Consider the following 27,283-nt stretch of genomic DNA (forward strand, 5'->3'; position numbering starts at 1 on the left):
ATGGTTGCCTCTGCACCCTTTACATCTCGGTAAGAGAACTGCCTTGTGATAGTTCTCTCACTGGTGGCTGCTGCGGTTTTGCGCGTTTGCTTGCCTTTGGACTTTTTTGATTTTGGATTCTTCTTCTTCTGACGATTCTCCGGCGCATTTGGCGACCTCAAGATGGACCAAATCTTTGACTTTTGAAGGTGTGGAGGGCTGAACTGTCTGCACTGCACCCCCGGTGGCTTCGTCGGCACTGTTAAGTCGTGGGCTCTGGAAAGCAGGAATGATGACACAAGGCTGAGTACAGAATAACTCATACTTTTATTCTTGCTGGAACTGTACCGAAGCTTGGGCCGCAACCAGCCACAATATATAGCCTAGCCCACGGGTCGGCAACCCGCGGCTCCGGAGCCGCTGCGGCTCTTTGAGCCGTCTCCTGCGGCTCCCAGCCGCCCGGTGCGCGCGCACCTCTTCGAATGGGCAGTGGTGCGCGCGCACCTCTCCAAATGGAGAGTGGCACCGCCCATTTGGAGAGGTGCACGCACACCTCTCCGAATGGGCGGAGGTGCGTGCGCACCTCCCCAAACCTTTGAAGGGGTGCGCGCGCACCTCCGTGCGAACGGGCAGCAGCGGCGCTCTTTGGGAAAGCTGTCGCGGCATGTTTGCAGGCTGCCGAAGGCGGTAGCTCTGCAAACGGGCCGTCGTCGTCGCGCAACCGGGAACCGGTTCCATCACCCATAAAAAAAATGGTAACCACGTGCGTCCGCGCATGCGCAAGAAAAACCCGTTTTGCACATGCGCAAAACGTTTCTTGCGCATGAGCGTGCATGGACACACGCACGTGGCTCCCACTTTTTTTTATGTGTGATGGAACCGGTTCCCAGTGGCTCTTTTCCTTTTTCAGGTTGCCGACCCCTGGTCTAGCCCCTAGGTGGCAGCCAATCGGTTTGAACCCACACTTGCCGCCTGGAGCTGACCAATTGCAGGACAGGAGATGGCCTGTCTGGGTTGCTGGAGAGCCGTTAGCTCCTCCAGCAATGCACGTGGTGTAACACCACAAGCCCAATACATAACAGTGGGCATATTTGCAAATCGAAACAAGATATGAAAAAGATGTTAAAACAATGGGATTTTATAAAGAACAGACAGAATTTGACCAGATACTGTTAAAAAGAGATGAAAAGTTGATTAAGAAACTCTATAAATATCTGTTAAACTTAGGCCCGGGATATTTGCAGGACCGTCTGCTGCCAGGAACGACTTCCCATCGCCCAGTGCGCTCACACAGGGAGGGCCTCCTCAGGGTGCCGTCAGCTAGACAATGTCGGCTGGCGACCTCCAGGGGGAGGGCCTTCTCTGTGGGAGCACCTGCCCTGTGGAATCAGCTTCCCCTTGATCTCCGGATGGCCCTGGATCTCTGGTCCTTTCGTCATGACCTCAAAACATTTCTTTTCCATCAGGCTGACCTGGACTGACGATAGGGGTTTTTTTAAAAAAAATGTTTTTAATATTTTATCACTGGGGCTTGTTAGTTTAATCTTTTTTTTAACATTTGTATTATTGTGTTTTATTGTTGTTAGCCGCCCTGAGTCCTTCGGGAGATAGGGCGGCATATAAGTCCCAAAAAGAAAGAAAGAAAGAAAGAAAGAAAGAAAGAAAGAAAGAAAGAAAGAAAGAAAGAAAGAAAGAAAGAAAGAAAGAAAGAAAGAAAGAAAGAAAGAAAGAAAGAAAGAAAGAAAGATGGAGGAAGAACTAGTAAAAGAAACAATGATAATATGGGCAAAGAACTTTGGATATAATATATAATTAGAAAACTGGCCAAAGTTATGGGAAAGAAATGTTAAATTAACTAAAGCAGTAGCATATAAAGAAAACTTATATAAAATGTTTTACAGATGGCATATGACACCAGTAAGAGTAGCAAAAATGTTTAAAAATACTTCAAACAAGTGTTGGAAATGCAAATAAAAACCAGGTACTTATTATCATATCTGGTGGACATGCCCTAAAGAAAAAAGGTTTTGGTTAAAAATACACTTATGGCTGGAGAAAATGACTAAAAAATAAATAGACTAAGCCAGAATTATTTTTTTTTAGAAATAATAGGAGCAAATTATGAGAAAGACTGTATATATTGAATTCTACACGTACTAACTGCAGCAAGAATTGTATTTGCCCAACATTGGAAAAATGAAAATTTGCCAACTGAAGAATTAATTAAGAAAATTTTAGAGTGTGCAGAAATGGATAGATTGACTTTAAAAATAAAAGAGAAAGCTCAGAGTATTTTAGAACATGGGATAATTTCTATCAATGGCTAGAAAAATGAGTTAGAGAGAAAGGAATGTGATAGATGATTTTGAATATATATTAGCAAGAAGAAGACCATCGAGTGATTAACTTATTGTTTATGATAATTAACTATTACTCATTGTTTTTTTAAATGAACATGAACCCAGACATTATGCTGCTTGCTAAATATTAAGAATGTTATTTGAAAAAACCCTAACCTCAACCCCAACCCTAACCCTAACCCAAATCCCAACCCCAATCCCAACCCCATCTTATTCCTAATCCTATAAAAACTAATTATATATATATGTATATTATCATTCCAAGGTTGGTAAAATGAGGACCCAGATTGTTGGGGACAATATGCTGACTCTGTAAACCTCTTACAGAGTGTTGTATGGCACTTTGAAGTTGTATATAAGTCTAAATGCTATTTCTATTGAGGTCAGCCAAGGTCAGTCTAATTTTAGACAATCCAGTGTCATCTACAGTGACATATAGATATAAAATTGATAGTGGAAAAATATGGCATACATCTTCCCCATTTTGGGACATGTAAAACTCACATATTTTAATGTGTGCATAATAAATGCAAAATGTTTTTCAAAATGTTAAAAAAACATGCCATATGTGGATAAAGTGCCCTCATTTTTCATGGAATTTTAGTTAAAAATTGGAAAGTCAGTTTATCTGCAGATGGACTTATAACATGAGTGTATGTCCTAGTTTTATGGTTTCATGGTATTCCGTGAAGACTTTTAATACAAGTATAAATCTTGATTAGATCGGAATAAGCACATGAGTACTGAAAATGAAAAAAAGGAAGTTTCTAAATTAGAATTGGGATTAAATGGAACATGGGAGGATTTATAGCAGAAAGTACCCCAGTTTGCTTTGGTTTTGAACATATATATCATTACGAAGAGAGAATGAAGTTTTTAATGATGTATTTGGGTTTCAGGTTTTATTAAATCCAGGTGTTAAAGGAAGTTTCCAGGAGACAAGAGAAGGAAATGGACTAGAAAGAATATTCAAGTACTAACCAGCAATGGAGAGTTGATGAAAAATTGTAGTATGGTATTACAAGGAAAGGATAGCAGGTAACTCATTAGTCTCCTGTATTCTTTTTAGGTTATAGTCTTACCTATTCTAGATGATAAGGACGATGATTGTTTTAATCTAAATGTCCTGTTCTTTAATGGAATATCACTTGTGGGTAATAACTTACTTAATCATGAATGAATGGGTTGATCTGGTGTACATCACAAGACTTGCCCATACTTAAGCACTTGCGTTCCATGGAAATGAAACCACTTTCAGAAACCTATTTCTGGATTTTTGCCTCTTCCTTTGTTTTGAGCACAGTAATGGCCTGGGGTTCTGTCTGGACTACATTTACTATGGCACCTGACTGATGGATCCCCCTTTTTTCTTTACCCTTCCCACATGCACCACGAAAACAAGTACTAATGGCATGTAAATTTCTTTGATGGACCTCCTTCACTGACTCCCTTTTTCATTCCTTCTTGCCTGGTACATTGGTGGACCAAAAACAAAGCATCCGTTTTACAATTATTATTATTTTTTATCTAGAAAGTACGGCAGAGCTTTTGTCAATCTCACCTGTTGTTGTTTTTTTAAGCTCATTTTATTCCATCAGTGAACCAGCAGAGCCCCTGCTTCTCACTTTCCACCGGTAAAGTTGTAAAAAAGGAGAAAAGATGAGAAAAGTCCAGTGTTTCACCAGTCTATCAGAGAAAGAAACAAAATGCAATGTTCATTTCAGAAGGGGATAAGCAACTTAGCAGCTCAGGAAAAACTGGCCATGGAGGACAATGATTGATGACTGGGAGGAAGGATTAAGTTCCTGCTACAGTAGTCATCCTAAACAAATAAGCGGGGCATCTCATCACCCAACATCTAGTACATCTTTGGAACCTGAATGTGCCCTGTGGTGAAGTCTTTGGGCACCCTGATCAGGAACAGCAATGGAAGTGAGAGCATATCACATTACTGGTCCGTGAGAAAACCAGTCTGCATTTCTGCTGTTGCTATATGGCTGGCCATGTGGATGATTTTATTGCACACCAATATGTTTTTTTAAAGCATCAGCTGGAGCCTGGGGCTTTATAGAATCTAGTGACCCAGTATTAGGGATGATCACTGAAGGCTGGTTGATGGGACAGTCCTCAAATCCCCATTCATATATCTCCCTGTCCATCCATTATTGTAATAGCCTCACCTGTCCTCATCCCATCCCCAACTCTGCCTTCCTTTGCCCCTGCTCCACTTCTCAACTCTCTGGCAACTGAAATCACTCAACCACTACCCATATTTTTCTCTACTATACACTCCCCACAACTGTTTCCACAGAGATCCTCAGCAGCAGGGAAGTAAGACGACAATAAAAGAATCTGTCAAACCACTAACACTCTAATGCCTTTCCCAATACATTCATTTACCAGCTGCAATTCTTCCCCAACCACCAAACCTCCAGGTTTGAAGCAATATCAAATTCTAAGCAAATGACTGGCTAGCAGCTTCCACTGTACAATAGTTGAAATTGAGGCATTAAAAAATGTAAGAAAGATAGAAAAAAAACCAGCACCACAGGCCTTATATATACTTGGTATATATATACTACATGCTTCATCAGGATCCAGGCTGATGACACACAAAATTGTTTAATGTGGCTTCTCTTCTGTTAGCACGAGTCCATCCTCCTGTACTCTTGGGTCCAAAAATTTCCTCGGTAATTTTTTTGCCATTCTTAGTGGGACTGCCTCTAGTAACACTAAACTCACATCCAACCTACACTCTTTGGGTCACTCACATCAGCACTGCTCTGCCAGGTCAGCTGACAAGTCTATTATGTCAGTGATGGGAAAATTCCAAAGTCTCCCCACTATCATTGACAGCCAACATGTCCAAAGCAGGGCCAGGCCGGGCTCTCAGGGGCAGAATCCAATATAGAGACCCAGATCCATTTTCCACCAACTCATCTCCATTTATTTCTTTGGCCATCATTTAACTTTGATGCTTCCATGTGACAGAGACAAAGGTAAATCTTACTACATTGGGCTCTGCCTTGGATTTTCTCCATAGTCTGGTCTCCAAGCTGGCACAGACTCCAGCATCAGGTCAGCTCCATTCTCCAGCTAACTTCCCAGCCAATATTGCCAACTCCATCATCCTTTCAATTGTCTCCAGCTATTCCAACTTTGTGGCCTGCTTTCCTGGTGCATAATTCCCTCTACCACTGATGACACCTTTCACTGAACAAAAACCTCTGAGTCTCTTTACCTGGATGCACTGTTAGGAATTACTGCTTCTTCCATCCCCATGAGTAAACACCCTGGACCACAATCTTTGTGGTAACTCCCCAATTATACATTGCCTTATCTACAACTTTGTCATTCAGATTAAAGCCAGCATGAGATGACTAGAAGGTCTCAAAGTTTAAAAAAAACAAACAGGGGAGATCTGGGAATTTACAGCCAGTCAGCTTTTATGTTAATCAAATAAAAAATACTAGGTTCATGGAAGGAAAAAAAACCTCATCATGGATTCTACATCAGTAAATCGTATTTTACAAATGTCTTCGTTTTTCTATGTATAGATGCAAGCAAGAAGGTGAATAGGACTGTGTTTTACCCACAAACCAGGAAAAAGTCAAATAGAAAATAATTTAAATGCATGGGAACTGAACACTTTGCACACAAGAAAAGGCTACAATGTCTAGTAAAAAGACAGCTGACCTGGTTGTGTAAACTCATGCATGACCTAAATAAAGTTGTCAGGGTTCATTTTATTTCCTGTCTCAAAAGGCACATTGACTGGGAAGATATTTAAAACAGCTGAAAGGAAACAGTTGTTGTGGAAAAACCCAATGGAAAAGACAAGAGACAGCAACACAAAACAATAATTCTTATTACAACTTTTATTGATTAGCCCTTGGGCCATATCAAAGTACAAAGTTCCAGCAACAAACCGTCACCAAAACTAGATAAAAGCAATCCGAAATGGAATTTGATAAAATACAATTTAAAATGGAATTAAAATACAATTTAAGTTAAAATAGTAATAAAATGCAAATTTAAGATATAGATAAAATATGGAAACATTATATTTCGGAGTCGCCCTTACAATCTACCCCAATCAGTCCCACATATGCAGATCTTAACTGGATCATTTTGTTCAAATACTGTGCTACATTGGATGTTATTTTCAAGTTCTGGCCGGACATAAGGTAAGTTATTTTGATATGGGGATCCCAATGGGTCATTCGTTTGGTATATAGACCAAGATACCTGTCTCTCACCCTCTTATACAAACAACAGTCAAATAGGATGTGAGCCAGGTCCTCTACCTCTGCCGCTCCGCAAATGCAGAGACGCTCATTGTACGGTATAGCATGAAATGTCCCATATCTGACCATTGTGTCAAGCTGTTCAAATCTTGCTCTCGTAAATATCTCCCTAAGATGTTTTGGGAGTTGTGACTTCAAATAACTGTCCACTTGAAAAGTACATTTGTATTTACTCAGCCATTTCAAGTTACCCACCTTACTAAGGATAGCTATATCAGTTTGTGCTTCTATATCCTTAATTCTTTGGGCAACTCTTTTTTTAGATTGTTCTCCTGTTACGCAAGAAACAGGAAGGCCACAGCTTCTTACAAAATTTGTTAGTTTGGTGATCCAGGAGATTTGTGATTGTAGTTTTATTTGCTCTAGTAGGCATAATTTGGGGAGTCTATCAGTCTCCATTTCATTAACTTTGCACCAGTAGTTATAAGCTCTAATTTTAGATAATGCCTGAATTGTATGAATTCCCAATTCAGCTCTAACTGCTGCAGCAGATGTTCTTGGATCTACACCCAAAATGCATCTCAGATGCTGGGACTGTGTTCGTTCTAAAGCTGTGGTTGAATATAGACCCCAAATTTCTGCTCCATACAAGAGCATTGTCGTAACCTTAGCCTTATAAACTTTGAGTAGTGGAGCTAGGGACCCTGGGTAACTATGATTCTTTAGTTTGAGCAATAAATTCAAACGGGCTTTTGCTCTAAATGTACTTCGTTGATGATGGCAGGCCCAAGATCCAGTCTTGGAAAAAGTTACTCCCAAATATACAAAGGTATTAACCTGTTCAATTGGTTCACCGTCTAATTGCCACTTATGTCTCTGATGGTTTCTTCCAAACACCATTATTTTCGATTTGGATTTGCTAATAATTAGGGAGTTATCCTGGCAATAAGAGCTGAATCTTCTTAATAGCCTACGTAATCCTACTTGTGAGTATGATAATAAAATTATATCATCAGCATAAAGCAAGCTGTTACAGTAAGTATTTAGGATCATCGGCATGTGTACCATGGTATCCTTCATTAACCCTGGCAAATCATTGATGTATAAATTAAATAATAATGGGGCCAGGATACACCCTTGCCTTATCCCTTTATTTGTGTGAATCCTATTAGTCAGGGCCCCATTAACCCCATACCGCACCCTCAAACAGGTACTTGTGTAAAGGGCTTTAATCAAAGCCAGAAGTCTGGGTTCTATTTTAAGAGATGTCAATTTACTCCATAGTACGTCTCTATTTACCATATCAAATGCTGCTGTAAGGTCTATAAAAGCAGCAAACAGGGGTCTCCTCTTATAGGCATATTTGGCAATTAGATGGTTCAAAACAAAGCAGTTATCAATAGTAGATCTGTTCTGTCTAAAACCTGCTTGTTCTTCTGTGAGGATGTTGTTTTCCTCTATCCAGATTTCAATTCTGTTCAAAAGGTACCTAGCATATATTTTTGCTACAATGTCAATCAGGCTGATGGGCCTATAATTACTAGGATCCTTTTTATTCCCTTTTTTATATATAGGGACAACTATTGCCATCTTCCACCCGTCTGGTATATCAATAATTCTTACTTTAAGATTCAGAGATTTACTTTTCTAATAATTTGGAACAGCATAATAACATAACATCACTTACATTAACAACCCATTGCAATGAGGACCATATGGCAATAGCAGATTCCAAAGGACAGCTATAGGCCAATGGCAAATCAATCAGGTCCAGTCCCAACCTTTTATACCGTTTCTCATTCTAAAACTGTAGTCAGATGGTCCACTGACTTTTGCTGACTTCTGCTTTTTGCTGACTTTTTACTGACCTCCTGCTGACCTTCTGCTGAACATAACTTTCCACAGTGCATAATTAATCTGTTGTATTCATTATTAGAAAAAATGACGATGACCACTAATTTTAATAGCTTTTAAAAAGTGAGATTCATAAATTCATGGAGGAGATAGATAGATGAATCTAGAATGTTGATAAGTGGACTTGGAGATCTACCATTCTCCTACTGTTGCTTTCTTGCAAATGAAGGTTCAGTGAAACCTCTGGTAGGATGGAGTGTGCCTCCAAATGCTATTTGCAAGTAAACAACAGTAGGAGAGTGGTAGATCTCTTAACACCACTTATCAGCATTATAGATACATCTGGTTGGCCACCATGAGAAATAAAATGTTGGATGAAGACTGGCCTTGAATTCATAGAGTTTGGTTGTCCTTAATTTCTTACGTGCATATGGACTCAAGTGTGTTGCTGCAGGTGTATGGAGGCAATACAAATGAAGAACAGAATCATTAAACCAAAGTGGTCATAATGTACAAGGTAGGCATCTTTCTCTTTTCCCAGAACATCATTTTCAGATGAGTATTAACATCAGAGAAGTAGCAGCTGCCTTTTTCTCATTTAAAGTAATGTCTTTGAAGCTAAGTTGATTTTTAATGATACACCAAGGAGCCAATTTGCTAGAACTTACAAACTTCTTGCATAAGTTTGGTAATGGCAAGGTGGCAAGCACGAACTTTTTAATCATGCCCAGAAGGACTTATTAGGATAGCTGGGAGCTGACACTGTCACTGAAGAGTCAGGTCAACTACATTCAGCTGATTACCTCAAATCCAGAGCTATAAACCCCCAGAAGAGCAAATCCCTGGGAAGGTGATTTCAGCTTTGCTCCCAGAATTGGGACCATTAGGTGAAGCCGTGTGAAATCTCTATGGGATCAGTCTTAGCAGCTAAGGAGGGAGTTCAAGAACATCTGAGCATTTACAGAAAAATCCCTAAGAGAAATTTGTAAGAAGAATTTTAATTATATAACTTTTTACTGTAAAAATTACATGTCTAAATATTTTTCTGTCAAAATAAAGTTGAAGGAATAAAAGTTGAATTTGAATACCATTCATAGTACCCAAACATTCCATAGTCTGTGCTTGTAATTTTTTCTATCTCCCCCCAACCCACCCCTGACCCAAAGAATGATGTCAAAAATAGATCACTTTCATTGGGAGTGTCATATACAAAGCATCTGTATGCAGATTAAACTATGTGGTGCTTAAGTGGCAGATGTTCAGAGAAAGAAGACAGTAATTTACCATACTTAAAATTGAAACATCAAATATGTCCTCATCAGGTTGGGAACAGAGCCTCCCAGTATGATAATAATTTAAAAAATCCATCTTGCAGAAAAAATACCAAGCAATTTCTGACCACAGTTAGCTTGAGTTATAGGTGTTATGCTACCAAGGTTTACATGTTGCATTGTGTCATGACTACCATCACCCTCTCCAGTTGGCTGAGTTTGAACAACTTACTAAAATAAAAGTAATCGAACTTCATTGTGGTTTAATGTAAATCTATAAGCAGAAATGGCTGCATTTGCATAACATGGTAGGCCAAAGTCAGGTCATTGGAATTCAGAGGCCTGATGTCTATGAGATCTGACAAAAGACTAGTCAGCAATATTTTATCATTAACCTATGATAAGATTTTGCTTGTTGGTCTCTGAAGTCTAGTATGACAATGATTTAACAAAACCTGGCTAGAAAAGTTAATCTGAGGTCAACTCTCCTCCCTGTCCATGGATGTAGACGTCAACTCTTTTTTAGTGAAGCAGGATCCCACCTTCGTCGCCAGTGTTAAATAGTGGGTTCTTTGGCGCAGGAATGAAAATGAGGTAGCTGAGTACAGGGAAACTCATATTTTATTTCGTGCAGAATCTGTACTGAGCAAATGGCTGCAACTACCCGCAATATATAGTCTAGCTCCTAGGCGGCAGCCAATAGGTTTGAAGCAACCATTGCCGCCTAGGGATAGCCAATTATAGCACTGGAGACTTGTAGTCTGGGTTGCTGGAGAGCCGTTAGCTGCTCCAGCACCCCATGTGGTATTACTATGAGCCCAGTACATAACACCCCTCCCCTCTTAGATCAGACAATATTAATATAACTTAGTCTCAATGCAATTATCAAGACCCATTATCAAAACACACTAAAATAAAAGAAATAGAACAACCAAAAAACCCATATAGGTTACAATGTGATTAAACAACGTCTGAATGAATAGGCTTCATGGATAGCATACTTAGACAGTTACAACATAGCACTAGTTTCTGTAGTATAGTGGCATACAGCAATACACAATATTATAGCTCTTTATTTTACAACATAGTCAGCAAGATATGAAGGAGGCTTGTGTGCCCTAGTGGAACGTCTCAGAGTCCCAATCACTTTGTGGTCTACCAGCTTACCCAGTGGTTTGGATAGACTTGTGTCCCCTTGTTCTCCTAAGTCAAGAGGATTAGATGCTCTCTGGCTGGCCTCTCCTGGTTGGCCCACCCCAGAGTCAGACTGATCAGCAGAGTAGGCGCAGCGGTTGCTGAAGTTCAGATGGCTTGCTCCTTCAGGGGATCCATGTTGCATACCAGGACTCCTAACTTCTCCCTCTGGTTCCACCTCGGTTATGAAGGAAAAGTCCTGAGAATCCATGTGAGGACTGGCTTGGCCGCATGTTTGAGGACATTGGGAGGGACTTATGATGCAGTCCTCACTTAGTGGCCATTCTGGAAACTGTTTTCTGAGCTGATCAATGTGTCGTCTGACAACTCACCCTCCCTCCAACCCCACTTCATAAGACAGGGGTCCGGATGCTTTGGTAATTTGACCAGGAACCCACAGATTCCCATGACCATAGTTCCTGGCCCAAACCCAATCACCCATGTGCAGCCCCCTCATGGGTTTTGGTCGAGAGGCTTCTGCTGCCACTCTATCTTGATGCAACCTATCCAGTTTAGTGATCAAACGGGTCCCCCAACGTAGTTCTGCAGGACTTTTGCCTGTAGCAGTGCAGGGCATGGAATGCTGGCAGAGTAAAAAATCTGCCAATCTGGGATGCCAGTCACCTGTGACAATGTGCTTGAGTGATTCCTTCGTTGTCCTCACCATGCGTTCAGCTTGACCATTAGAAGATGGATGAAAAGGCGCAGATGTTGCATGTCTGATGAGATTAGCTCTAAGGAAGGCCTGAAATTTAGCAGCAGTGAATTGGGCCCCATTGTCTGAAACTAACACATCTGGCTGTGTGGCAAAGAGTTTTCTCAGCACCTGAATGGTCTTAGCAGTAGTCATATTAGGAACTGGAATTACTTCCAGCCATTTGGAGTGACTATCCACTACTATAAGGAAGAGCTCTCCCTGAAAGGGCCCAGCGTAGTCTATGTGAATCCTAGATCAGGGAGTGTGTGTTTCCTCCCACCTGCGTTTCCTCCCACCTGGAGCCTGTGGCATTTCAGGCCTAGACTGCTGGCATGTATAACAACCATGGACCTGTGCCTCAATGTCCTTATCAAGGCCAGGCCACCAAAGGTAGCTTCTAGCTAAAGCTTTCATTCTGACAATGCCTGGATGGCTTTCATGTAATGACTGTAAGACCCTGTCACTTAGGGAAGTGGGAATTATGACTCTATTTCCCCATAAAATGCACCCCTTGTGAGCAGATAACTCATGCCTTCTGACAAAATAGTTTTGAAATTCAGAACTTGGGCTTTTATCCAACCAGCCCATGTATACCCATAAAATACTCTACTAAGTATTTTATCTGTGGCAGTTTCAGCAGCAATGTCCCCCGCATGTAGGGGACATTCAGGTAAGTCCTGTATGGACAGTATTCTAGCAGCTGGAGCCGGATCTGGTTCCATTAGTGGCAGTGGTAGTCTGCTGAGGCCATCAGCATGGCCCATTACTTTGCCCGGTTTGTGAATCAATTTAAAAGTGTATGCAGATAGAAAAATAGACCATCTCAGCATTCTTTGAGAAAGTATGTGGGGGGTTTGTTTGTCTGTTGTGAAAAGTCCCAACAGAGGTTTGTGGTCTGTAAAGACCGTGAAGTCCCTGCCATATAAATAGTCATGGAATTTTTTAATTCCAGCAATGATGGCTAGGGCCTCTTTGTCAATCTGAGCATAGTTGTGCTCAGCAGAGGACAATGTCCTAGAGTAAAATGCTATAGGAACCTGTGTTCCATTTTTTTCTATGTGGCTTAAAACTGCCCCCACCCCATAGGGAGATGCATCACATGCAAGACATACAGGTTTAGACTCTTTGTAGTGAGTTACAGTGGATTTTTCTGACAATAGTGCTTTTAAGTCCTGGAAACTTTTTTTCATGTAAGTTAGTCCATTTGGAGCTTTCTTATCTAGAAGCCTGTGGAGGGGCTCTGCTAGTGCGGCCTTATGAGGTAGAAAACTGTGGTAGAAGTTTAGGAGGCCCAAGAATGCTTGTAGCTCTCCTTCAGATTTGGGCCTAGAGGCCATTTTAATGGTCTTCACTTTAGAATCATCAGGGTGAATGCCATCAGCATCAATTTGGAAACCCAGGAATTCTGTTGAAGGAACCCCAATACTACACCTGCTTTTTTTTAATTTGAGGCCTGCTTCGCAAAGCCTCTGCAAAACAGCCCTGAGCCTACTGGCTAATACTTCTGAGGATTCCCCTGCAATGAGAACATCATCAAAATAAGGGCAGATGCCCTGAATACCCTTAAGGGCATGCTCCATGATTCCCTGGAAAATGCCCGGTGCAACACTGACTCCAAACTGTAAGCGTTTAACTTTGAAAGCCCCCCTGTGAGTCACGATCATCTGAGCTGCCGCTGTGGCCTCATCAACTGGCAATTGCTGATAGGCCTGTGCTAAATCAAGTTTAGCAAAAATAGTACCCCCTTGCAAGGAGGCTAAAATGTGGTTGATCATTGGAACCGGGTAAGTGGGTTGCTTGAGGGCTTTATTTAGAGTGCATTTATAGTCAGCGCAAATGCTAATTTCCCCGTTGGCTTTAAGTGGAGTGATGATAGGAGTTTCCCACTCCCCACCATCAACAGGCTGTAACACGCCCTGTTCTACAAGCGTATCAATTTTGGAATCAATTTTATGTTTTAAGGCAACGGGGACCCTATGAGGCTTAACCCTGATTGGAACTACATTGGGATCTAGCTTAAATGAGATAGGCAGGCCTGTGTATGTTCCTAGGGTTGAATCAAAAACATCTGCACAGTCCTCACATACTGACACGAGGTCTGCAGTTTGTGTCCGGTTTATACCAGTAATCTGAATACCTAAGGCATCAAACCAATCGAGTCCAATGAGACTCATTCTCTGGCCCCCTACTACTATTACATCCAGGTGCCCCAAAAACCCCTTAAATTTTACCATCAAAGTGCCTTCTCCCTTAACTTTAATGTGAGCATTTTGAAAATCAGTTAGGATTATATCTGAGGGTCTTAGTTTGGCCCAATTGTTATTGCGCCTACACACAAAGTTAAAAGTGTTGAGAAATGATTGAGACGGCAGAATCGGAGTCCAACTCTATCTTACATGGAACTCCTTGTAGCTCTACCATGAGCTTAAGTTTGGGTTTGAGGGGGCATCGAGCCCCGGTGTGGCACACACTTCTATGGCTTCTGAAAAGCCCCACACTAACTGAACCCTGGGCCCCAGTACCTCTCCTAGTCGGTTCTTCTGACTGGTGTTTGGGTGGCTGGTCTCTCTGTCGGGCTCTGCAAACCATTGCAATGTGGCCTGTCCTTCTGCAAGCTCTGCACGTGGCTGATCAGAATCTGCAATTGGCGCGAAAATGGTTGCCGCTGGACCCCTTACATCTCGGTAAGAGAACTGCCTTGTAACTGTCCTCTCACTGCTGGCTGTTGCGGTGTTGCATGTTGGGTTGCTTTTGGAGTCTGTTGATTTCAGGTTCTTCTTCCTCGGAAGATTCTTTGGTGCATTTGGCATCCTCAGGGTGGACTGTTTCTACAAACTTTGTCATTTTGGTGGGCTGTACTGTTTGAACTGCACCCCCGGCAGCTTCATCGGCCATCACTTCATCTTGTGCTTCAGAAAATGTTAAGTTTGGTCTAGCAAAGAGTCTCTGCTGAAGCATTCGGTCCCGTAGGGCACAGACGAGCCGGTCTTGTAGTCGCTCTTCTAAATTAGAAAATTTGCAAAGGCGTGCAGATTGCCTCAGGCCCGCTATGAATTCCGAAGCTGATTCACCCAGTTGCTGCACTCTTTGGTCGAACTTGAACCGCCTAGCCATTTCAGACATCTTGGGCTGGAAATGTCCGGTTAGCTTCTTTTTGAGGTCTACGTAGGAGACCGCTTCAATCGGTGTCAGCGCAAAAAGGTTCTCAGCCAAATCAAAAGTTGCTGGGCCACATACGCAGAGTAGCGGTGTGGCCTTCAGTCCTTCTTCTGTGATCTGATTAGCCCTGAGGTAGTTCTCTACCTGGGATAGATATGATGGCCATTCCTCCAGGTGCTTCATGTCGAATTCCCAATGTTTCCCAACCTTCAGCATTCTTTCTTTGAAGGTTCCTGCATTTCTTTCCGAATCCTGCTTTCCAGGCTCAGGGAATGAGTCCACTGAGCACGAGGTCGCTAGCGTAGCTTGCTAGCCAACCTTGAGAGAGTGGGGGAAGAAAATGCCTTTTCCCTCTGGTGTTCACTGCCTTCCCCTCGTAGACTTCAACTCTTTTTTAGTGAAGCAAGATCCCACCTTCGTCGCCAGTGTTAAATAGCGGGTTAAATAGCGCAGGAATGAAGACGAGGTAGCTGAGTAGAGGGAAACTTATATTTTATTTCATGCAGAATCTGTACTGAGCAAATGGCTGCAACTACCCACAATATATAGTCTAGACCCTAGGTGGCAGCCAATAGGTTTGAAACAACAATTGCCGCCTAGGGATAGCCAATTGTAGTGCTGGAGACTTGTAGTCTGGGTTGCTGGAGAGCCGTTAGCTGCTCCAGCACCCCACGTGGTATTACTATGAGCCCAGTACATAACAGAAGGAGTATTAGATATGTTTATTAATTGATTCATTCATTCATTATTTACTTATTTATTTTAATCCCACCTTTATTATGAGTTGGACTGAGAAAGTGTGCCTAGCTCAAGGTCACCAGTCTGGAACTAAGGCTAGACTCGTGGTGAACCTATGGCACAGGTGCCACAGATGGCAGGCAGAGCCCTCTCTGCGGGCATGCACACTTTCACCCCAGTCCTAGGCCTTCAGCTGGGTTTTATAAAACCTTTTTGCTTTAGGCCTCCGCCGCCATGTACAAAAAAGGGTTCAAACAATCAATCAATTTCAACTTCTTGCGGGAAAAAAAGTTTTCGCAAAGTTGGAATTGATTGATTGAACTTTTTAGTCCCACCCAGTCTGCCGTTACCACTGCAGCCATGCCCACCCAATGGGCCACGTCCACCCAATTGGCCACACCCACCCAAAGGGCCACACCCACCCGGCACCCGATGATACATAAGTGGGTTTTGGGTTGTAGTTTGGGCACTCAGTCTCTAAAAGGTTCGCCATCAGTGGGCTAGACTATAATCCACAGTCTCCTGGCTTTTAGGTCAGCACCCTAACTGTTTTTCAATATGGCTCTCAATATCTCAATAAAATATGTTCCCTGATTTGAGTTACTTATAGAAATAATAAAAATGGGAAATTAAAAATCTACATATTACAATTTTTGCAACTTTGAAAATCTACCCTTGCAGTTTCTTGCTTAGCCAGGAAAGAGAAGTTTAACACAGATTCCCACTAGTGGTAAATGCTAAAGTGAATAGGGTTTGGGCAAGTCTTCTACAGATTAATGACTTTTCAGATGCATGTTTAAATTAATGAACTGTTTTTTAAAAAACATTGTGTAATTTCACTAGCAACCATTCTGAATTTTTGTAAAGATTTCTGAGTTGAAATAATTATGAGAGTGAGACTGGGCTATCCTTTAAAAAAAATCTCTACTCTGGAAAACTTGCAATATCCGTACAGAAATAACAGCAACACAAGAGAACAATAATTGAATGGGGGAGGAAAAAGTGAAAAGTGATTTGCATAGAGAAATACAATTATGCTATTTAGGCTTAGTTTCTGAGAGGGATGAAGACTAGGGACTTAAATCAAAGACTTCACAAGTGAAAGCTTTTTTTTTTTCAAGAGAGATTTACTTTTAAAGAATAGCTATTACCAGCTCATAAATCCTATCTCAGCTTCTCTTAAATCACCAGAAACATTGCATTACTAGATGGATCTTGGGTGACATCTAGCGGTTATTCAAACAGTATTTGGACTTTTTAATCAAAAGAAAATGGAAATCTTTGAACCATGTTTAGATTTTAAAGCTTGATGTATTAGGGAAGGAAATTGGGTTCATAACACTACATAGCTTTTGGGTTGGATACCTTTCTTAATCAAAGATTTATAATATCCATACTTTCTCTTACAATTGCCATACTGAGCACTGAAAACATATCAAAATGTTATCTACTTCTACATATTTTCACAAATCAGCATTAACAAAACTCATAAAATTTTCAGCTATATTCAGAGGTGAGGCGAGCTTCCATTTGTCTTTAATTTTTCATAAACATTCCAATTACCAAACCAGTCCCAGATTAATAGCAACAGAGCCACCTTCAATATTTATGAATTATTGGCCATTGCTTTTATTTGTTGTATGTTTTTCCACTAAGAACTCAGAGCAAAATACTGTATATAACACTCCATCCTCCAGTTTTTCTCAACAACCATCCTGTAAAATTGATCTGAGAAATACTGAATACATTTTCATGATTGTAGGTGGACTTGAACTCGGGTCTCCCCAGTTCTATCCCGAACATTTGCTCACATCTGTGACAAGCTGGAAAAGTTGTCAGTTGGATTATTCTTTCTTTCTTTTTTGAAAGGCTAATTTTGGGCTAACTGTGTACATTTTGAGAATGAATCTCCATCTGCAAAAGCCTGGAAATTGAGACTAAGTTGGTGGTGCATGCTTATATTCTGCAGGGCCACTTCCAAGACCTTAGACTACCCAATGTACTGTCTTTGCATACTTTCCTTTCCAACCTCTTAAAAAGATTTTGCAACAGACACTTCACCTTTTCTGATGCGGTGTTGAAGATTTGAATTCAGCCACAACCCTTGTAAAATATGCTCCTGAACATAAACAGAATGCTGAAAGAATACTGAATAATCATATGGAAGAATGTCCCATTAAAAATGCTCATAATTTCATAATCTGGGATGTAAATATCAACTTTGCCCAGTTATTAATGGATGCTAGCAGATGTTCTACCAACATCTTGAAGATGTAGGCCCTTTAGAGGGAATCATCAAGCTGAAGTGCTTCCCTGAGAAGTGAAGACTTTTCAGTAGTTGGAATCCCTTATTCTCCTCACCAGAAAGGGTTCTAAGGGTTGGCCTTGGCTTAAACATCCATACAGTTTGCAGGTCCTTGACCAGTTCTGCATGCAGACCAAACCTTGATGATGTTACCTAGTTTAGGTAATGAAACATCTGTAAGAAAACAACCAAGCTCAGAGAGCACTAAGAACCCCTTAGACCAGGGGTGTCAAACTCTCAACATCACGTGATGTGTTGCGACGTATCATGACTTTTTTTTTCCATTGCCAGCAATGGGGTGGGCGCAGTTTCACCATGACTCATCTGGCCCAGGGGCCAGCCGTTTTACACCCCTGCCTTAGACCAAACCTTCCCATTAGTCCAAGCACTACCTACCCCAGTTTCTCAACCTCAGAAACTTTAAGATGGGTGGATAGGCCCAGAGTAGTCCAGCCAACCTGCTGGGAGCTGCTTGAATTTTGGGAATTCAAGTCCAAGCATCTTAAGGTTACTGAAGTTGAGAAACACTATACTACTCTACTGAAAATGACATACTGTGTACCCAGAATTATTTATTATTTATATCTTATATACACATGCATACATTAGGTGACCCCTTCATGGATTACTGCCTTGTCATGGTGAAGGGGCTTGCATAATTCAATGAAACTATGAGCTATGCCGTGCAGGGCCACCCAAGACGGAAAGGTCATAGCAGAGAGTTCTGATAAAACGTGAGCCACTGGAGAAGGAAATGGCAACCCACTCCAGTATCTTTGCCATGAAAACCCTATGGACAGTACCAAAAGGCAAAACGATATGACGCTGGAAGATGAGCCCCTCAGGTCGGAAGGCGTCCAATATGCTACTGGGGAAGAGCAGAGGGCTAGTACTAGTAGCGCCAGAAAGAATGAAGCGACTGGGCCAAAGCCGAAAGGACGCTCAGCTGTGGATATGTCTGGTGGTGAAAGGAAAGTCCGATGCTGTAAATATTTTTTCTTCATAGGAACCTGGAATGTAAGATCCATGAATCAAGGAAAGCTGGACGTGGTCAAACAAGAGATGACAAGACTGAACATTGACATCTTAGGTATCAGCGAACTAAAATGGACAGAAATGGGTGAATTTAATTCAGATGACCATCAGATATACTACTGCGGGCAAGAATCCCTCAGAAGAAATGGAGTAGCCTTCATAGTCAATAAAAGAGTAGGAAAAGCAATATTGGGATACAATCCTCAAAATGATAGAATGATCTCAGTTCAAATCCAAGGCAAACCATTCAATATCAAAGTAATCCAAGTCTATGCCCTAACCACCAGTGCTGAAGACGATGAAATTGACCGGTTCTATGAAGCCCTACAGCACCTGATAAAACTAACACCAAAAAATGATGTCCTTATCATCATGAGGGATTGGAATGCTAAAGTAGGAAGCCAAAAGATAACCGGAATAACAGGCAAGTTTGGCCTTGGAGTACAAAATGAAGCAGGGCACAGGCTGATAGAATTTTGTCAAGAGAATACGATGGTCATAGCAAACACTCTTTTCCAACAACCCAAGAGACGGCTCTACACATGGACATCACCAGACAGTCAACACAGAAATCAGATTGACTATATGCTCTGCAGCCAAAGATGGAGAAGCTCTATACAGTCATTAAAACAAGACCAGGAGCTGACTGGCTCAGACCATGAGCTTCTCATTGCAAAGTTTAGGCTTAAACTGAAGAAAGTAGGGAAAAGCACTAGGCCACTCAGGTATGAATTAAATCATATCCCTGTTGAATATATAGTAGAGGTGACAAATAGATTTAAGGAATTAGATCTGATAGACAGAGTGCCTAAAGAACTATGGACAGAGGTACAACAGGTAGCAGCCAAAACCATCCCAAAGAAAAAGAAATGCAAGAAAGCAAAATGGCTGTCTGAGGAAGCTTTGAAAATAGCTGAGGAAAGAAGGGAAGTGAAATGCGAGGGAGAAAAAGAAAGATACACCCAACTGAATGCAAAATTCCAGAGAATAGCTAGAAGAGATAAGAATGCCTTCTTAAATGAACAGTGCAAAGAAATAGAAGAAAACAATAGAATAGGGAGGACCAGAGATCTTTTCAAGAAAATTGGAGAGATGAAGGGAACGTTTCATGCAAAAATGGGCATGATAAAGGACCAAAATGGCAGGGACCTAACAGAGGCAGAAGAGATTAAGAAGAGGTGGCAAAATTACACAGAACAACTATACAAGAATGATCTTAACATCCCAGATAACCATGATGAGGTTGTCACTGACCTCGAGCCAGACATCCTAGAATGTGAAGTGAAATGGGCCTTAGGAAATCTGAGAACAACAAAGCTAGTGGAGGTGACAGTATTCCAGCTGAGCTATTCAAAATCTTAAAACACAATGCAGTAAAAGTGTTACACTCAATTTGCCAGCAAATTTGGAAAACTCAACAGTAGCCACAAGATTTGAAAAGATCAGTTTACATTCCAATTCCAAAGAAAGGCAGTGCCAAAGAATGTTCAAACTATCGCACCATTGCACTCATTTCACATGCTAGTACAGTTATACTTAAAATCCTACAAGCTAGACTTCAGCAGTATGTAGATCGGAAACTACCAGAAGTACAGGCAGGATTTCGAAGAGGCAGAGGAACTAGAAATCAAATTGCCAACATACGCTGGATCATGGAGAAAGCTAGGCAGTTCCAGAAAAACATCTACTTCTGCTTCAGTGACTATGCTAAAGCCTTTGATTGTGTGGATCACAACAAACTGTGGCAAGTTCTTAAAAAGATGGGAATACCAGACCATCTTATTTGTCTCTTGAGAAACCTATATGCGGGTCAAGAAGCAACAGTGAGAACTGGACACAGAACCACTGATTGGTTCAAAATTGGGAAAGAAGTCTGGCAAGGCTATATACTGTCACCCTGCCTGTTTAACCTATATGCAGAGCACATCATGAGAAAGGCAGGGCTAGATGAATCAAAAGTTGGAATTAAGATTGCCAGGAGAAATATCAACAACCTAAGATATGCAGATGCTACCACTCTAATGGCAGAAAGTGAAGAGGAACTAAAGAGCCTCTTGTTGCAAGTGAAGAAGGAGAGTGCAAAACTTGGGTTGAAACTAAACATTAAGAAAACCAAGATCATGGCACCTGGCCCTCTCAATTCCTGACAAATATATGGGGAATGGAGGTAGTGACAGATTTTATTTTCCTGGGCTCCAAGATCACCGCAGATGGGGACTGCAGCCAAGAAATTAAAAGACGCTTGCTCTTGGGTAGGAAAGCCGTGGCAAATCTAGACAGCACACTAAAAAACAGAGACATCACCCTGCCAACAAAAGTGCGTATAGTCAAGGCTATGGTCTTCCCAGTTGCAATGTATGGCCAATGTATGGCTATGAAAGTTGGACCATAAGAAAGGCTGAGCGCCAAAGAATTGAAGCCTTTAAACTATGGTGCTGGAGAAGACTCCTACGAGTCCCTTGGACTGCAAGGCGATCAAACCGGTCAGTTCTAGAGGAGATCAACGCTGACTGCTCTTTAGAAGGCCAGATCCTGAAGTTGAAACTCAAATACTTTGGCCACCTTATGAGAAGGAAGGACTCACTGGAGAAGAGCCTAATGCTGGGAAAGGTTGAGGGCAAGAGAAGAAGGGGACAACAGAGAATGAGTTGGCTGGATGGAGTCATTGAAGCCATAGGCATGAGCCTAAATGGACTCCAGAAGATGGTAGAGGACAGGAAGCCCTGGAGGAACGTTGTCCATGGGGTCACGATGGGTCGGACACAACTTTGCAACTAACAACAACAACAACATAGTTTTAACATTTTTTTTCTGATTAACTATTGCTTACAATGCAGTCCATGTTCAGTGACTAAGCCCAGTGGCACTTATTTCCGGGCAAATGTGTACTTTTCCTCAGAAAAGACTGTAAAAAACAAGAAACATTGCTTTTTAACCTGGTTAAAGCTGGCCAACTTTTTGAGACACTTAAAGCTTGAAGTGAGTTTAAGGATATGTGTCACCAAAAGAACAGGGGTCATAAACACATCTATGGGTGTACCTTCAAGAATCTATAATACTGAAGCCAAAACAACTTATCTATGTGATGTCAATACAAAAACATTTTTTAAGGATGCTAGTGGAAAACGTTTGGAGACGCTTTGGGATCCAGTGTAATGCTATGGCCTCACCTTGTTCACTTTACCACTGGCTGAATAAATGTTTGCTGTTTTTTTGGTTAGTAAAACTCCCTTGACATTCAAGCATTCATTACATAATGGTCTGGGAATAAACTATGTCTTGTGTTCCTCATTGTCATACATGACCAGAGAGGTGTATATATTTGGCCCTTCAGGGAATTTCCCTTGTGTTCAATAGCCCATGAGCAGAAAATCCAAGCTCTGGTTAAATATTATGCCAGCAAATCTTATTTATTCTTGTTTCTATTTACTCTAAGTAAAGACTATAAGTCTGCATGCCAGAAAAGAAGACAAATGACACAGAGCCTTTGTGGTTAGTTTTAATCTTTCCTTCTGTTTTTTCTCTCTCTCCTTTTTCTCAGTGGTAAGCTTGGGGAAGGGAGGACTGCTCCTTCCTTGTATATTTAGTGGAAATTAAGCACTTTTACCAATATAGACGCACCTTTATTTTGATCAAAATCTGCTTTCACTCCAAAACTTCATACTGACTCCTTTTTCAGTCTTTTAAAAGTGATCAAATACAAATAGAGGCTGTTCTTTTGAATGGTTATGCCTAATGTTACTCTAAGTTGTATTTTGTTCGGAAGAAAGAGCCAAAAGAGGAAATATCATTGCTCTGTACATTTTCTTAACTAAATAAATAACTTCTGAATTCAAGCAAGTATAAAGGAGCTATGTGAGCAGTATGTGTGTGCGTTTGTGCATGTGTGTGTACATGCATGTGTGCAAATGTGTGTCTGTGTCTGCGCATGTATGCGTGCAAACATGTGTGCAAATGTGTGTTTCTTCAAAGATCTTTTTTTTAAAAAAAATCATTTTCCAATAATTACAGTAATGGACAAATTTATCACTATAACAGATAGGATGGTTCACAAAGACAACAATTAATAGTTTCCCCAGAGCTGTGATTTCTGTCCTATAAATTGCAGATCTAAGCTTTCTGAATCAGCACGCAGGTTTTAGTAGAGTTATAGAACAACATTGGGAATAGATACCAGAAACAAGACTACATCATCATATTAGAGTCTCCTGACTAACAGTTTTGAGGCTGTTGTGTCATCTGCTAATTCATTAAAAATGCTACAGTCTAACCAACATCTGAAACCAGAGCCTGTTTTTCCACAGGAGAAATCCCTCATTTTTAAGCAAACACGTTCTTTCTCAAAAAGCAAGGTAAGTCTCATCGTTTCATTGCAGAAGCATGTTATGTGAGGTGGTGTAGCAGGGTAGCAAAGAGGCTGAGTTAGAAAGAACGAAATTCAAGTATCACCAGTGCCAGGAACTCATTAAATGACCTTAAGCAATCTCTCTTTCTCACTCTCTATTCCAAGCCCCTCCCCTGTGGATCACACTAATTTGCCTTTATAACCATTCAGATGGATTATAGCTAGTCAGTACTGGGAAAGTGCTTTGAATTTTGGAAACTATTAACAAGATGTTGGCTTGTGGAAACTCAATGCTACAAAAAATGTCACATTTATATACATTTCGGTTTGGAGAAGATGGATAGATTACATTCAGAATAAATATGGGACTAAAAAGTTTCATTTAGCTTACGAATAGATTTTATATTGTTATTTTTATTAGTAGTTTATTATAGTGAAATTTTTGATTAGTTTAATAATAAGGATGTTATTTGTTTATGTTATTGGTATGTATATTCTAACTTGGTTTGTATTTTTAGTTTAAAGGGAGTTAAAGCGCATTAAGAACTTGGTTACTTACATAGTTGGTTAATGTTAGTTAGATTATGTTTATTTTATTTGTAACCCTGTATTCAACTCTGGGAAGCGAGGGAGGGGGAGGGGGGAGGGGTGGGTGGGCTGGGTTTATATTGTAACTTTTATAAAAATTTTAATAAAAATAAACAAAATGTCACATTTATGTACCCAGGTTTCGTGAGATAGTAGAAATATCTTTCACAATTAAATGATGTAGTGGATAGAAGTCATATTATCTATCTATTTATTACATCACAAACTATCATACTTTTTGTTTACTATGGTTTATGTTCAGCATTTCTGTTGAAAGACATGTTCAGTGGTATATGTTCTCATTTTCAGACTGAAAAATTAAGGTACTTTGACCACGTCTATCAGTAGCTATCATGTTATTTTGTATCTTGAGTCAATTTGACAAAGTAAGGCAGACACATAGACTACTTTTGAAATAACTTTATTAAGTCTTACATTTATGCAAAATAGAAAATAATACACACTGCAGAAAGTAAAGAAATATAAAGAAAAAAGTTTAATACAAATAAAAAGAAAGACAAGAAAAATAATATAAAAGGAAGAATAAAGAAAAGATAAGAATATAACAAAAAAGAAAAAAATATAAAGAAGTAGTTTCCTCCTTTGTCTCAAAAACAAATAAATAATTTTAACCACCTATCACTTTCTTTTCAAATATAACAATCTTTTCATTCTGAATCACATCTCTTATCAACAGACAAATTCTTAATGCCATGTCATTCAGTCCTAGTCAGCAAAAAGTCCATTAAGGGTTACCAGAAAAATATCATATATTTTAATTTTGATCAAATTATATTCTTTCCCTTTATTTTTAATCTTGAATCCCTCCAAATAATATTCTCAAACTTGATTTTTTTTATTATTTTTTTTCTTTCTCCCTTCTCACCATCTTACAAAATTTTAACAGGTCTCTTGTAAATTCAATATAGGAAAAATATCCAAGTCACTCTCCTGCTTGGTTGATTGTATGTCCCTTTAATTATTATAACATCAGGCAGTTTCATTTGTATATCCACTATTTCATCTTTTTCCAGATCATTCTTGGGGCTTATCATTATTAAATCCACGTTCAAATCTATTTCAATCTTATCCACTATAACTTGTTCCTCGTCCATACCATCATTCACAGCGATGTTAAGGTATTTTGCTCCATTCTTGTTAACAAGTCAAATAGGTGTTTTTCTCCTTTAATTGTAATGTTTATTTCCTTTTAGCTTCCAGTGGTGAAAAACCTTCAAAGTCCCATCCTATCATGTTGCAGGGGATTGTTGGGAGATTTTTTTGGAATTCAAAACATAAGTCATTTTCCTGTGGGAAAGATTCATTCAATTAATTTGAAAATCCTGTTTCAAGTCAATCTAGAGTCTAGACTCTTAGTCCACGTATAACTACAAAAACATCATAATAACCTTTTGATGTTTATTCTCCAAAATCGCTAAGTCCTTAAAATGGCACTTTAAATTTCTTTCATGAAGGGTTGAAGAAAACGTATCCAGCGAATGCCATCAAACTTGCTATTCCAAAAATTATTAATATTTAAAAAACAGTAAAAAGTTAATTGAAAATTGATTATGAGGCTCAGGCACAATTCATATACTGTAAGATATATTGTGGACATAGATGAAATCCCTCAGATTCCAGCCACTTCACTGACCAGGTGACAGCAGAAACCTCAGTTCTTACAGTCTATTCACAATGAACATCTGGCTGGAGTACATGTGAGCAATTCCACAATCTCTCCTTTCTCCAGAGAGATATTAACAGTCAGGATCTATCCTCTAACCTAGGGCTGGCAATCTCAGATGCAATTCTTTCCCCATTCTTTCAGGCATGTCTAGGTCATCATCATACCCTCACCAGAAATCCACAAACACACAGTCCTCATGAGCTGCTGGTTGTGGATGTCCTGAAGAGCAGGAAATGATTGCTGACTTATTTTTATTTTCCTCCAGCACAGGAAAGTATGTTGTACTAAATGACATCAGGCAGTGGCCAGTCAGCTCAGTACTGCCCACATTAGAAGCGTGGCAATTTGGTGTTCCTATTGTCTGTCCCACATGAGTTCAGTGGGAATTGATTCCAAACTTCTGGAGGCGCCACTTTACATATTCTTGCTCCATATTAACAGATGAGATTTCAATCAGAATTTCTTCCTGGACTTGCTTAAACTACCATGGGTTCATCTGGATACCTCTTACCGACAAATTGCTTTACTGTTGGGTAGCAAATTTTTCCCATCATGATTCTGTAATCTTAAACAACACCATATTTATGTAAGCTGCAAGTAGTACCTATTTCTTTGGAAAATATGTCTCTATTCTTACATCTCAGGTAAATTTATTTATTTATTCATTACATTTCTACACCACCCATCTCACCTAAGTGACGCTGGGGGAGTTTACAACAAAGAAACCGTGGAATTAGAATACATAGGCAAATTGGACTGAGAACAGCATCAAGGCAGAGGCAACAAATGTAATCAATGTAAACAGAACTTCATTTTTAAGCATGTCTCACTTGTAATATATTGTGAAAACTGAAGGAATTTCATTTAAAATCAATTAACAGATTGCAGACTCTGGAAAGAGATGAAGATGGAAACTGCACTCTGGTGGCAGAATTCATTCTCTTGGGGTTCTCAGAATCTCCAGAGCAGGACCCTCCATTGTTCGCTGTCTTTCTCACAATCTACATCACCACCCTTATGGGGAATCTGGGAATGATTGTATTAATCAGGATCAGTGCTCAGCTTCATACCCCCATGTACTTTTTCCTATGCAGTTTGTCTGTGGCTGACATCTGTTATTCCTCAGTTATCACCCCTTGGATGCTAATGAGTTTTCTAACAGGTTACAAATCAATTTCCTTTGATGCATGCTTTGCTCAGCTCTACCTTTTTGTGGCCTTGGTGTGCACGGAATGTTTCCTACTGGCCACAATGGCCTATGATCGTTATATAGCCATCTGTAATCCCTTGCTCTATTCTACAATTATGTCACAAAACGTCTGTGTCACATTGGTTGCTGGTTCGGGTTTCCTCGGCTTGACAAATGCCATGCTAACAGTATGCTTTTTAAGCAACTTACATTTCTGTGACTCTAACATCATCAGACATTTCTTCTGTGACACTCCTCCCCTCATAGCACTTGCCTCAGATCACCATGTCACTGAAATGATCGTATCACTTCTGGCTGGGTATACCACCCTTGCATCCTTGGTCATCATTCTCCTATCTTATACCTTAATTCTGTCCGCCATCCTGAAGATCCGTTCTGCTCAAGGCAGGCGTAAGGCCTTTTCTACTTGCACATCTCACCTGACAGCAGTCTCAGTCTTCTATGGGACTCTGATATTTACCTACCTTCGCCCAAATACCAGCTACTCACTGGGCCAAGATCAAGTGGCCTCTGTCTTCTACACAGTGGTGGTGCCTATGCTGAACCCTATGATTTACTCTCTCAGGAACAAGGAGGTGAAAGAGGCTTTCAAGAAATCAGTTGGAATGAAATGA

The 27,283-nt window shown here is 40.4% G+C and overlaps 1 protein-coding gene across 1 annotated transcript; it reads left to right on the top strand.

The window, feature by feature from the left end:
* Positions 1–27,283, top strand: LOC308660101 (olfactory receptor 5J3-like; the record flags this gene model as incomplete). Its single annotated transcript, XM_081314322.1, has 2 exons — positions 1–29; positions 26,341–27,283. The coding sequence occupies 2 exons, from the start codon at positions 1–3 to the stop codon at positions 27,281–27,283; spliced, it is 972 nt and encodes a 323-aa protein (XP_081170448.1).

This window comes from Vipera berus (genome assembly GCF_964194415.1).
Source record: "Vipera berus genome assembly, chromosome: 1".
Taxonomy (NCBI): domain Eukaryota; kingdom Metazoa; phylum Chordata; class Lepidosauria; order Squamata; family Viperidae; genus Vipera; species Vipera berus.